This window comes from Tupaia chinensis, unplaced genomic scaffold (genome assembly GCF_000334495.1).
Source record: "Tupaia chinensis unplaced genomic scaffold, TupChi_1.0 Scaffold000088_1, whole genome shotgun sequence".
In the NCBI taxonomy this organism is placed as follows: Eukaryota; Metazoa; Chordata; class Mammalia; order Scandentia; family Tupaiidae; genus Tupaia; species Tupaia belangeri.
In genome coordinates, this window is record NW_006159550.1 from 5478257 (window position 1) to 5492755 (window position 14499).

The 14499-nt window shown below is 44.7% G+C and overlaps 1 protein-coding gene across 1 annotated transcript; it reads right to left on the reverse strand.

Moving 5' to 3' along the window:
- Window positions 1-10795: 10795 nt before the first annotated feature.
- Window positions 10796-14109, reverse strand: EPDR1 (ependymin related 1; the record flags this gene model as incomplete). The annotated part of the gene is given in 2 exon segments (XM_014585760.1): window positions 10796-12325; window positions 13901-14109. Coding segments are annotated over 2 exon segments (369 nt in total). The 3' UTR covers window positions 10796-12128.
- Window positions 14110-14499: the final 390 nt, after the last annotated feature.

Sequence of the window (14499 nt, forward strand, 5' to 3'; positions counted from 1 at the left end):
CAGGGGGAAGCCAATAACGATGCGCCAAAGCAAGAGTGACGGGGCCACTGGCTGTGAGGATGAGGTGAGCCGGGCCATCTCCGAGCCCAGGTTGCCTCAGAATACGAGGTAATAAAGGGCCACCACGCAGAATAAAGGTCATTTCATGCAACACCCTTGGAATCGTGCTCCGAGAAATGTCAGCTCTGATACTATGGTTGTGGTGTAGGCCACACCCGCCTCTGTCAGACGCAGTACTCTAAACACCAGGCTGTCCGCGTCACCCGCTCTCCTTAGAGCTGCCCTCTGGTGGCACATGCAGCCGCAGCGCCCAGTGCTCAGCCTCCCTGGGTCATCTGGCAATTTCCACAGGTTTGCCCCCCGAGGTGAGGTCGCTGGTCTCCAGCTCTGTGGAAAGGCAGGCTGTCTACGGGCAGGACATCAGGGAGAGGCGGCCGGCAGTATCTGGGGGCCTGGGCCTTCAGCAGTGAGCCCGTGGGGCCCCACGCTCCAGCTCAGTGTGGAGCTGGCCAGGCTGATCTCAGGTGTGGGTTGCTGTGAGCTGGTGGAGGCTCACCCTGAATGCACGCATCAGGCTCTTGATGGCATGGCCGTTTTTGCATTGCAGCGTTTAAAAAACCTATGGAGTTTCTGCTTTTGCTTTAGAGGCCTAAGAAAGTAATATTTCAACTTTACCCTCCACAGAAAAACCCTAGAGAATTTAGCTCTGTTGTGTTCCTCTTGCCTCCTTCCAGTGTAGTCTCAGAGACTTGGCCAAAATGAGTGACAGCTCTTCTTTTAATGTTTATTTTATGCACGAGAGTGTGTGTGCATGAGGCTGAGAGAAGCAGTCTGTTTATCTGCTTTTAGTTCTTCACTATAGGCATGCATACTCATCAGAGAAAGACAGTGAGAGAGAGAAAATGAGAAATCAGCCGCTGGGGGATGGCCGTGCTATAATCCCTCGTCCTCCAGTCTCCCCTACTCTCAGGATTTTAGGCACACACACACATGTGCCCAGTGTGATTTTGGCAGCAGGGTCGGGGTGTTGAACTACAGAGTTGACCATGTGGGATTCAGCACTGCCTCCACCACCTGCTGGCTCATTAGTGACTGGTCTTCCAAACAGACGGTGCATTGAACCTGAAGGATGTTCTCGTCTCCAGCCATGGTTCAATGGACGGGATCGAACCCATGGGCGTGTGGGTGCCAGTGAAGGCGTGACCTCCTTGTTCTGAGGATGTCTTCTCACTAAGGACAGAAACTCCTGTGCTAGGGTGCTGCACTCAGATTCCTACTATGAAGTGGATGATAAAAGTGCCACTTAAGAAGCTATTATGAATTAAAGTACTCAGAACAGAGCCTGAAGATTAGTAAGTGCTATAAGCAAGCTAACCATTGTTACTGTCATAACTGGAAAAAGCACCAGTGTCTCCACTTCATGGGAGATAATAGGATGTTGCCCAGTATCTCTGGGATAGAAGTAAATACATATATAACCAAATAAATGCATAAAAAAGAATAAGACAAAGAATATTTAACATGTAACTGAACAGCTTATTCCAAGAAAACTTCCCTAAAAAAAGGAAACCTCCTTGGCAGCTCCATGAGAAATGTTGGCTCTCAAAAGCTATTTTCCAGTAAGAGCTAGTTCCTGTATTTGCATCTCTGATACCGCTCCCTGGTCACCACAGCTTCATTAAGGACATGGATGAACTGAATAATATCGTCTTCATCCTATGATTATTTACTGTTATTTTTGGCAGCCTTAAGTAGAGCCCATCCAGACATTTTCAGAGGAGCTTTACCGCCATTAAATTCTTTACCCTCAAAGTTTATTCCGCTTATCCTCAATTACAAGTGGGATAATAAAAAGATTGGGGTTTAGTGACATTCCTCAACTGGGTGACACACTAATTCCTAAACTGCAGTGTGGTTCTAGGTCAGACCTTTCTCTAGGCTTGCTCTTTGGAGGATGTTTATTTTATGAATTCTGTTCAATTAGCAAATCGATAACGATCATTTACTTTCACAAATAGCTATGGAAAATTCAAGAAATGTTCAAGATGGGAACTTGCCATTTAGAAAAATAAAATCTATCTGGGGAAAAAAAAATAAAAAGAACTGATCTCATTAAAAAATCATGACTGTCAGAATCTGGCTGGAATATTAGGATGGAACCACATATTAGCCCAAATGTAATTGAAACCATTCTACCAGTTTCTTTTTCTTTCTTTCTTTCTTCCTTTCTTTCTTTTTCTTTTTTCCTTCTCTTTGTTTTTCTCTCTTTCCTTCATTCTTTGTTTTTCTTTCTTTTTTCTTTCTTTTTCTTTCATTCTTTCCTTCATTCTTTCATTTCCTTCCTTCCTTCCTTCTTTTTCTTTCTTCTTTCTTTCTCTTTCTTTCCTTCCTTCTTTCTTTCTCTTTTTCCTTCCTTCCTTTCTTTCTTTTCTTTTTTTCTTTCTTTCCCTTTCTGTTTTTCTTCCTCTATCTCTTTCTTCTTTCTCTTTCTTTCTTTCTTTTCTTCAAAGGAACAAGGATCCAAAGACTCATGACCAGTAAAGAAAGGACCCCAAGGTTTTAACACCTGTGAGGACACGTTTAGAGAGAAAACCTGAGGTGTGGGGACATGCTCTGAGCAAACACCACCTGTCCTTTTGGGCTTTGGCCGAACTTTGTAACTTGTCCTTTCCTTGACCCTCCCTGCAGACAGAGCAAGGGTGGAAATTGCTAGGGGCGTTCCAACAGACACATCTAATGGACTTCAAGAAACATCTTGACCCCAATTAGCAAAGTGTAATCCCTGTTCTGCATCTGAAAGGTTCTTTAGCCTTCTCTGGGTGTTGCGGTGCACACCTTAGCCTTAAACTGGGTTTATCTCATTAGAAGATAATGGGACTTTCTCTTAATGGGATTATCACCAAGGGATACACCTGGTCTGGTATGACTAAACCCTTATAGATTTTACCTGCTTATTGTCTGTAACCTAGCAATGAATCTATGAAGTGTCATAAAATATACATGTGTAATGTCTCCCTGTATTATAAATAAAGACACCCAGTTTGTCTGGGTGGCTCAAGCTGTGCACAGGTTGCTTGGGCTCCCTAGGCTCAGGCTGCCTGTGGCCACTTCCACTCTCCCTCTTTGTCTCATTCTTTCCAATTCCCCAGTCCTCTTTCTCTTCCTCATCAGCAGCCCTCAGATCATGATTCGGCTAGCCCCAAGCCCCGGGGCAGACACCGACAAACACCTACCTGTTTGAATTAACATCCTTCAATAAAACACTGAAAACTGATGGCTAGGAGCCAGTCCCATGGTCTGGTGCTTAAGACTTTAGAATAGCCCAGATCTTTGGTCTGGCCATTCCAGGGATGATATCTGGCCCTTTTTCTTCAGCCTCATCTGGACTTCCTTCCTTGAAGGTCCTGCCCACAAAGCTTCATTTACATGGGCCTGAACACTTCAAATGGGAGGCACACATTGCAGCCTGGGTCTTTGCATTGTTTCCTCCACCTGGAATGCTGCTTATTGGCTGTCTTGTCCAGCTACTTCCTGACATGGGGATCCCTATTAAGTTGCCCTCATCAGAGAGCCTTCCTTGACCACCCCATCCATCTGATAGCTATTTACCTCCATCTGTTCATTCTCTAGATTCCTGTCCTCTACTCTCAGGCTTTCTAAACTGTCTGTGTTGTGTGCCTCCCCCTCACTAGAACGTCCATTCCCTGAGAGCAGGGCCTTGTCCTGAGCTTATCCCCGGTACCCAGAGAGTCTCACACATCGGAGGGGCTCGGCAGTGTGTAATGCACGGACTGATTCCTGATGATGGGGGACAGGTGATACTTCTTCCTTAGCCTGAAAGCTACAGTCCTAAAGATCCTTTTCTCTCTTCTGGGGGCTATTCCTAATATGAAGAATGGCTTATATGTGTCTTCTTTCACTCTTGACTGCCGATAGGAATTGTGCTACCTGGAATTGATTCAGGAAAAGAGGTGCTATTGAAGAGAGCGAGTGAGAGGAAGATGGAGGATAAAGCAGGGGCTTCGGTTGCCCCCAATTCAGCTGTCTCCCAGAGTGCATACAGCTCCTGGGACGGCTGCTCAGCGACCACTCTTACACGGCTTGGCAAACTGCTGATGGGTACTTCTTGTTTCCAGTACCACCAGAAAGTTATGCCTTTTAGTGTTTAGATGGACACTTGGCCATGAAGTGTGGGGACAGGTAAAAAGGTGTCATCACACCCAGAAGTCCATAGAGACTGCTGGCAATCAAACAAAGGTGACATGAAGACATGATCAAGACCAGCTGGAAGGAATTGTGTTTGAATGTACTCTGAAGTCTTCTCTTCACTTAATAAGCCTGCTTGTACATCATAGCATATACTGAGTCCAGAAAATTGTCATTGAAAATTATTAATTACCCTCTCAAGTAAAGAGTGAGGTATATAGACCTGACTTCTAATTTGTGAGATGCACATAGTAATAATTATGTCTAGTTCAAAAGTAGTCCTTCAGATTACGTGAAACAATTAGCAGAGAAACCTGAGAACTTGACAAGTGCACACTGATACTCTGTAAGGTTGAAGTTGATGCTACTTTTATTTTCTCTACATTTAATAGACTCTGTGCAAAATGGTGGGACCCATGACAGACATACTAAGAGAAAGTACTGTTATTTTTTAAACTAAGTGTACCTACCTCTGAGTGTGACGAGGGGTGGATTCACACTCATACATCGGGGTGGGCAACAATGGAGAACAGGCCACCTCAGCGGGCAGACCACTTGGTGGGTCAAGGTCCAGTCACAGCGGGCACATCTGTGTGGGTATCTGTGGTCCAGATCTCTTCCTCTATTTATTTACGTTCAATCACTGTATATCATTGCAGCGTACCACGTGAATTTTCCCGTTAGGAATGCACTGTACATTGGCGCAGTCTAAGATACTACCGTACACATTATCATCAACAGATCACTTTCCATTTTTGTGTCCCTAAAATGTTTTACTTCTTTCCTTTTTCTTTCCTCTATCTCAGCCTTCCCCATTTCCTTGTGGCCCAGATCTAATCCTGAACAGATTTTTAAATTTAGGGTTTCTTGGTTGGTTGGTTGGTTTTGCCATAGAATACATCCACTTGCTGGAGAGAGGGAAAATGAGAAATCACACCAGAGGAGGGGTGTGTGAGACCACACTGCAACCTCTTCTCCTCCATTCTCTTCTTAGTATTTTGGGTATGTACACCCATGAGCCCAGGATGATTTTCAAGCCATCAGGTTCTGGGCTCAAACCACCATCACCTATGTGCAAGTCCAGCATACAACATCATAAGCACTATGACACCTGCTAGCCCCCTAATCCTTAGCAGATTTACACAGTCATAAAGATTTTATTTTATTAGACCATAGCGGATTGGTTAGATTCTCATGGGAAAGAAGACAAAGGTAGGTGGCATCTAACATTTTGAGTGTCTATGACTTGCAAAGCCAGGTGCTACACACTTTATAGGTTATTTATTTAATTCTAATCGAAAGCCCATGTTACTTGTTTTTGTAGGAAGTGAAGCAAATTTAGTCTTCTTGAGAATTCAAATAATTTATCCCTGGCCACACTGTGATCCTAAGTGATGGAATAGATGCTTGGACTCAGGTATGTAGGATTTCCACTCTTGGTCCCTCCATTGCACAGCATGGTCTCCCTCAGACACTGACCTATACTCAGCAGTTTAACTAAGCCAGAAGCCTGCCGTGTAAACCAGGACAACACACAGTATTTTACAATGCTGGTTTTAACCTTTCCAATGCATGGAATACTTTGGTGTCCCATTTTAGATAGTCACTTATGATTTAAACAAATTACTCAAAAAGTAAAATTTCTCTTTTTTTAAAGGAGATTTTTACTATAGGACACATGTGCTTGCTGGAGAGACAGAGAGACAGAATGTGTCCTGACCCATCATTCCCCCTCCCACCAGGGGGATGGCCATGTCACAATCCCTTCTCCTCCATTCTCCTCTGAGGATTTTGGGCACACATGCACGCACACCCAGTATGAGTTTCAAGCCACCAGGTCCAGGACCCAAATTGCAGTTAATTACATGTAGTCCAGCAACTTAACCATTATGCCATCTGCTGGTCCCATGAAGTAAAATTTCTCTTCAGAAGGGAATCTGCCTGGTCTGCAGGGATTTTTATCTGGATTTATTGGATTTTACATAAGCAACAGTCCTGGCCAAATCTTTCTCTCTGTTTTGAGTGTTCCTTTTCATGCAGATTGGCTTTAAAATAAATTTTAAACATTTATCTTTCTTCTGAGAGAGAAGATCCCCCAAAAAGGTTTTCACACTGGGATTTACACGCAGTTCTAGCTGGCTCTAATCTCAGGCACATGTACACTACTGGAATCATCAGGGAAGCCCTAGGACATGAACCCAGGACCTCTTCCATGTGGAAAAAGACTGCATTACTGCCACACCACCCCTTCGCCCCTGAAGGCTGGCTAGTGCTCTGACCAGACAAGGTCTGGGGAAGAAAACATTGGGCACTGAGGCAGATTCTTTCTGGGCCTTGCTTCCTCTCCAGCACTGGGGTCTATCCTGTGTGTCCTTTTGCTGAACTGGAAGTGGTGAGATCGGCAAGAGCCGGTACTTATGGCAGAATGGACAGACCTAGTAATTTAGCCTGCTTTGGCCTGTGGCTGCTTTGGCCTCTACTTCCTGCACTTGCTCTAGCTTGGGTTAGCCACGTTCTGCAGAAAAACTTGGAGCCAAAGCCCCCACTAAGTAATGGTAAGGATCTGCTGGCTCTGCCTTCTGAGCTTGCTCCTCTATAGATTCCTGACAGAGAGGCAAAGTGAGATCTGGATATTCCTGAATCTTGGCCCAAGTAACAACACATGACTTTAATCTCGTAATTGTCCCCACTGTCCTCTGTATGTCTGCCAGATCCCATATTCTACTCTCCTGGACACAGATCGGAAAACAATGCCAAATCCTCGGTTTAGGTTCCCTAACTAAACTCCATATAAACCAACCTCCTGCTAAAACACTTTGTCTTCAGACAAAATGATAACAATTCAGCATTCTTTCACATCAGCCCAATTCTGACTGAGCCTAGGTGAGCTTGCATCCCAATAGCAATCTTATTTCATTGGAATTCATGATTTCTCCAGTTTTTCAGACCTGAACTTACGGACCCTCTCTTTCCATGACGTTCTTCTCTACATAGCTAATTCATCTGTTCATTAGGCATTGGTCTAACCCTTTCAATCTCAGAGCTTAGTCTTATTTCCAAGCTTAAGGTGTCCAGTTTAGCCCGTTTATATATGACTTTGTTAACTAAAGATGCTGGTGAGCACTCTTGTAGAGACATAGATGTACATAAATGGGAAATTTATTATAAGCAATCTTAAACAGATCAGCCGTGGCATAAGAATATATGTGGCAGCAATAAATGGAAAATTTATTATAAGCAGTCTTAAGCAGATCGGTTGTAGCATAAGAATATATGTGGCAGCAATCTAGGGAAATTTTTCCCTTCTCTCCATTCCAGGAGCATCTGCTACAAATACCATAATAAACTCTAAATTTTTGTATTTGAATGATCTGAATACAGCTCATTTCCCTTTTTCCAAACCCAAGACCCAGGCAGTACAGAGTTCTCATAACTGAACAGGGAAGGTAAGGAGTTTCAGAAGAATAAGATAGACTAGAGAATTTCCAAAACCACTTGATGACATCATTATTCAAGGACTAACTATATAATAATATAATTTCCATACAAAGTTAAACTGAATGTCTTTCAAGACTCAATTTCTACACACTTGAACACATCATAATACTGAACTTTATTTGTTGTAAATAGACAAAATAAAAATTATTTTATTATTTTCAGAGAGATTTTTGCTATAGGCATGTACACTCACTGAAGAGAACAAATGATGGGCCAAATTTTTTTTTTACACATGTGGCTGAACTACTAGTTTTGCTTTGAAAAAGGTATATTTTTGTTGTTATTATCCTAACATTCATAAAAGTGATGCTTATGGAGGCTAGAATACCCATAAATAAAGTTAAGTTTGTTTTTTAAAGACATTTTCAATAGGTCAGCTGGTGGAGTGGTGGTGAAGGCAGCTAGTCGACTTCCCACATAGTCGACTGCAAGGTTTGAGTCCTGGACTCAGCAACTTAAAAAACGGTTCATGTGCAAAAATTCTGAGAAAGGGAGAAAGGGGGAGGTGCTTTCTCGCTTCCCTTCTCTCTTTCTCTCTCTCTTTCTCTGTCTCTTTCCAGTGAGCACACTAAAGGGGAAAAAAAAAGAAGTGCTCACCTATAAAGCCTTTAAATCTCATAAATTATTCCCAAGTCTTGAGCTGAGGAATCTCATTCTCTCATTCAACTGAAATCAAGTTAGTTTGACTCAACAAGGACAAGGACACTGGACTTGGCCCTGTTGTTCATTGGTTAAAGGAGCTGAGCCCATATGTCTGACCACAGTCTGAATTCTGGCCCCTGCTTCTTGTAAATCATGCCAGATGTGTGTGCACGGATGCCCCAAACCCCAAAAGCATGGAGAAATGGAGGAGAAGGGGTTGCAGCATGACCACACCCCACTGCAGGGTACTTTCTTTTTCTCAGTCTGTCTCTGGTAAGCACCTGTGCCCTCTGGCAATTAAAAAAATAAGAGTTCAAGTGTTAAAAAGTGACATAGATACTGTTCTTGCATTTGAGTGCTTTCTGTAGATGAAGGAAGACAAGAGCTACCTATCGGGAAGGACTGAGACGCACCTTTGTGTGGCCCAGGTGAGCACAGGCAGAGATGTAAAATAACAGGAAGCAATGAGAAGGCTGCCTTAGTAAGGGAACCTAGCATGAGGCGAGCGTTGAGTTTTCAAACGATGGGGCCAGCAGATGGTGTGACGGCTATGTCACTGGATTCCCTTGTAGTTGACTGCAGTTTGGGTCCTGAACCCAGTGACTAAAACTCATGTGGGGTGCTTGTGCGTGTGTGTGCATGCACGCCCAGAATCCTGAGAGGAGAATGGAGGAGAAAGGTTGCAGTGCAATCATCCCCTGAGGAGTGATTTCTTGCTTTCTGTCTCAGTCTCTCCAGTGAGTGCACGTGTCCTATAGCAATATTCTCTTTTTTAAAAATAAAACGTTTCAAATGATGTGAATTTGTTATTGTGGAGATTACGAGTACTGTACTTCATGTTAAATTTCCTCAGAGACCTAAATTTTGGTGTTCACTAAATATTTGAGTAATTTTCAAATGTGTCCCAATTTTAGGAATTTCAATTAGCAAAACCTGAAAATAGAACAACTGGGGTCATAGGTCAGGACTCCTGTCCTTCACATGCATCAGTAGAGAAAGCGAGTGCTGGTTCGGTCTGGGGCTGGGCCTCTTCTGCCTGGCAGGTTTGCAGGCAGGTGGAGAACTGAGCACACCCCACTGCTTGCACAGATCCTGGTAATTTGGCAGTTCTAGACTAACTTGGTGAGGTAAAGGAATTGCTGCTCTGAAGCATAAAGGGTCAGAGACATACTGGTTCCTCATCCCAGTTCAAACCCATTGCCAGTCAGGCCACATCTAGAGATAAGAGATGCTGGGACACCTCTCTTCATGAGCAGGTGCAAGTCTTTGCCCTCGTTAACAACTCTCTGATCCGATTAGGAATTTTTGCACAAGAATTTTGACTAAGGAAGTACTCCCGTCACCCAGTGGTAACCCAGGCTACTTCTCCAGCACTCGTGACAGTTGGGAGAAGAAAAATCAGTGCCAGTGGTGAGGCTGGAAAGAGTCAGGGGCCTGATCAAAATGCTTTGGGGTCTCTGTTTCACTTTCAGTCAGTGGAGAACCACAGGGTCAGAGCCTCAATCAGATACTCCATCTGATGGAGGCCCCACCAACATAAAATCCTTCTGGACTTTGTATTCATTTCAATGAAGTGGCCTAACTGCTAAGATGGGTCAACTGAAAAGAAAAGGGAACCCACTCTGCATATTTCTGAATAGGATAAAAGGTGTTTTATTCCTTTCTCTTTTGATGGGGATATGGCCCTGCAAGGACAAAGACCAAATCCCAGGGTTGAGGGGAGGGTTGTGGTTTGGAGAGGAGCAGGCCATGCCAAGGGTGGAGAGATGGGGGTGGGCAAGCACTGTCATGAGGGTATATTGGCCTGGGCCACCTGGATGCATCTGTGCACCTCTCTGGCCGGCGCATTTCAGAGGCCTGCCTTCACAGGTGTCACCCTCCTCTGGGATCCAGGAACCTGCCTGGGGACTGGAGAAGACAGGTGTGAAGTACCGGGCTGTGACTGCCTGGCTGAAGAAAGGAAGGAAGGAGTGAGTGAACACAGGATCACTTCTAGGGAGGGGACCAGGGCAAGGACAGAGGGTGTGAGGATCCGGTACAGGCCCACAGTGTTAGGAGCCTGGAGCTGATGATGGCTGAGAAGGCGGACTTGGGGCAGTGGATTTAACTAGGCTGGCAGGTGGCATGGTGGTTGAGGCACGGAACTCCCACATGGCCAACTGAGGTTTGAGTCCTGGACCTGGCAGCTTGCTTTCTCACTTTCCCTCTCTCTCTCTCCTTCTGGTCAAATTAAAAGTAAAACAAAAATAATAAAGTTAAATAATTCTAAAAAAAGAACTATTTGACGAGACACAACGTACTGATTGTTGGTGGGGACTGGAGACCACGGGTCAAGAATGACTGAAGCTTCCAACCCAAGCAACTGGAAATTGTCTTAACTCCCTTATAACCAAGATCATCCATACTTAGATATCCATATTAAGAAAACAAATGCATCAAAGAATGCTTTGCAATGCATTTAGATTTATTTATTGAGATAATACAGAAAAACTGAGTATTACAGACTATTTTCAGCATAAGTAGCACACATTTCTCCTGGTACCTAAACAAGAGAAATGGCCGGATGAAATTGCAGAAGAATCTAGAATGATAATACATTTTATTACTGGAGTGTCCCTAGAGATGAGCAAACTCAACCCCGTTGAACAGATGAAGGAACTAAGGACCAGAGGCTAGCACTCTCCACTCCACACGTCTGGGGCACTATGTGCCAGGCACTTGCTTGGTGCAGGGGATATAAAAGAAAATGGGACACAGCACCCCTCCAGCCAGGATAGTGGGTGACAGTGTCTGGGAAGCAGTATGAAGCATTATGAGGAAAGCATGCTCAAACTGCAAGGGGAGAAATCTGGACGTGGGAGCAGCTCCCAGGGGTGGTTAGCTGTGAGCTGACCTGGGCGGATGAGCAGATGTCAGGTCGACACAGAGGCGTGGAACACTGACCCAGGAAGGCTGAGGTGAGGGCAGGCCTAGCACATTTAACAGCCCATGGAGTTAGAACACAAGGGGGTTCTAGTCCTGGATTTGGGGGACGATAGGCTCCCGACGCTGATTAGGTACTGTTTAGAACACTACCTGCTGACTGAGGGTCCGTGAGGATTCAGCACAAACAGCAATGCTCTTGCATAGGAAGAAGGAAGCACACGTGGCTCACACTTAGGGTTTTCTAAATCCTCTTCTCAAATGTCTCTTCAGAGGAATAATGTTTACTCCAACCTTGTAAAGCTCTTGAGCCTGGAAGGAATTTTAAAGGATCATTCTGTTGGTGGTCAAGGCTGCACAGGGCAGGGTGTGTGTGGGTCAGCAGAAGTGGCTGGCACCTGGGTACAAGGGGACATTGTCTGAGCAAACTTGAAAATAAATAATAAAATTGCCCCCAAATCATTTTGCTTTTCATTATCACCACGAGTTCTTCACAATGTCACTAATAAATGATTCCATCCCACCAAGGCAAACTGCTCCTGTTAGCCCCTAGCCCCTCTGTAAGCCACCGCACTGAGGTCACTCCTGCAAACGCAGAAAACACAGACCCAGACAGGTTCTGTACATGTCAGGTGTCCATGTTAGCTAGCTAGTCCGCTCCTATTACTGGGTGTTCTTCATCCCATACTCTTCTGTAAACAGCTTGAGTAGTCAGCATCAAACATTCAAAAATCCACATCAATGACGGCTTCCTAAAAGTGTCTTTATCTCTGATGAAGACTCTCAGGCCCACCATAATTAAATCCATCTCCAGCCCAGGCCCTGGCGGCCCTTGCTGCTCCTTCCGTGTCTGTACAGGCTCACCAGGGGCAGTCTTCACTCATCTTCTCCAGCTGGGCAGTCTGGCATGTGCTTGGAGGGGTAAACACTGACGGGTCTTTAATACCCAGCTGTATATCAAAAAATCGAGTAGACAATATCACACTGTAATTTTTAGTGATGGTTTCCTGGACAGGATAACAATCCTTGAGTGTATAAATGCCAATCCAGGTTTCATCTACAAGAAGAACAGAGTTGATTTTTTAATAGAGAAGACAGGCAAAATGTCTAATTGTTTTAATTGTGGTAAAATACACAAAGCATAAAATTTACCATTTTAACCACTGTTTTTTATCAGAGAAAGAGAAAGAGAGGGGGAAAGGGAGAGAGAGAGACAGAGATATGTATTTTGGGTAGGGTCTTGCTGTGTTGAGGTCTTCCTGCTCCATCCTCCCAATTAGCTCTGATCATCAGTGTACATGATGGCATCTGCATGTTTCAGGCTACCTGGGAACCAAACTTGGGCCTCGTGTGGCTTTCAGCCTCCTAAGCAGTGGTGCTACCTGTGTGCCACCACAGAGGGACTCATTTTAATACAGCTAAGGAGTATCAAATATGTTCCCATTGTTGTACCATCACCACTGTCCACCTCTAGAACTTTTTGTCTTTCTCAAACTGAAACTCTGTTAAACAATAACTTCCCACTTTTCCTCTCCTTCCAGTTCCTAAAACTGCCATTCTACTGTCTCTCTGAATTGGGTATAAGTGATATCATGTATTAATCCTTTTGCAATGACCTTATTTCCTTAACATAGCGTCCTCAGGGTTTGTCATGAGGTTCATCTCAGAATTCCCTTCCTTCCTCAGGCTGGATTAGAGTCCGTTGCACACACACCACAGCCGTTCTGCCCATTTATCTGCTGGTGGACATTCGGATTATTTCCATCTGTTAACTACTGTACATGAGACCACTGTGAATGCAGTATACAGATACCTGTTTGAGTCCCGGCCTTTAATTCTTTGAGATATATGTCCAGAAGTGAAACTGCTGGATAACGTGGCAATCGTGATTCATTTTCTGAGAAACTGCCAAGCTGTTTTCTGCCGCATTTTGGCCCCTGTATGTGCTAAACCCTCTCGGGAAAGGCCTATCAGCGGCTGAGCAGAGAGAGCACCACCTAAAAGCAGGCCCGTTCTACGCTCAGAAGGATGGGCGTACGTCTGGCCGCTGCAGCTTCAGGAGGTGAAGTGGGGGAAGGAGAAGGAGGCAGCTGGTTCAAGTGCATCTCAGAGACCTCGGGGAGATTGTGGAAAGTCAAAACACAGCTAAGTCCGTAAGAGGCCAAGTGCTAGAAGGGAATGGGGAATGCTACACGCCAGGTGTTTCAAATGATGCCTTCTTTTCTCTTTCCCCTGAAGGGCATGTGCACTCACCAGAGTTCGAGACAGAGAAAGGAGGAGAGGGAGAGAGTACCTGCCAATGGGGCCTGGTTGTGCCATAGTTCTTTCTTTTCCATTTCCCCACCCTGTCCATTCTGGGGTATGCACTTGTGTATTTTTCAAGCCACTGTGGCTGGGACTTGAACCCTGTGGTCAGCCATGTGGGATCTGATTCCCTTAACTGCTAGGCCATGGAGCCGGCCAAAATATCCTAGTGTGGCATTATTCTCAAGTACATGTGGGAACTTACACAGGACTTTAAGTAATTTAAGTACGCTTGTAAGTTGCCCTGACTACCACCTCCCTTAATGAACTTAACCCTTCTCTCCCACTGTGTGTCCCGGGACACTGCACTCAAACCTCCTGTCCTTACAGGCTCTAGCTGACTTTCTGTCGGACCACTCCTGGACGGTGATCTGCTCCTGCGGCCCCCCGATGGAGTACTCATCTTCAAAGGTGGAGTTCTCAGGAATGTCCAGGGGGTCCCAGGGACCAGGCAGGGGAATCTTGGAGCAGAGCTTGGTGGCTTGTTCAATTTGAAACATCACACCATCCTTATAGAGCAAAATATATTCAAATAATCTGAAAGATAATCGAAAAGCAAATAGCTTAGGACATTATGTTATAATCATCCTGTTTTCTATCAGCATAAAGATCAAAGGCCTTTGATGTAAATTAGTTTTAAAATAGAGCAAAATTAGTTTTGCTTGCTGGCAGTCACTTACTTATAAACACCAGACATAAAACAACCTGCGTATGAAATAATTAAAATTCAGAGTTAAAATGAAAATATTTATTGGAAAAATTCCTTTTGAGGACCCATTATACGCCAGGCCCTATATCCATGGGAAGACACGGCTGAAGTGCTGGCTTGGGACCTCTCATCTAACCACAGGGACAGAAGGGTTCGACCCGGGGTTGGGCTCTGCTCCCAGTGCCGAGTTATGCAATTACAAGAATATACTGAGTGGG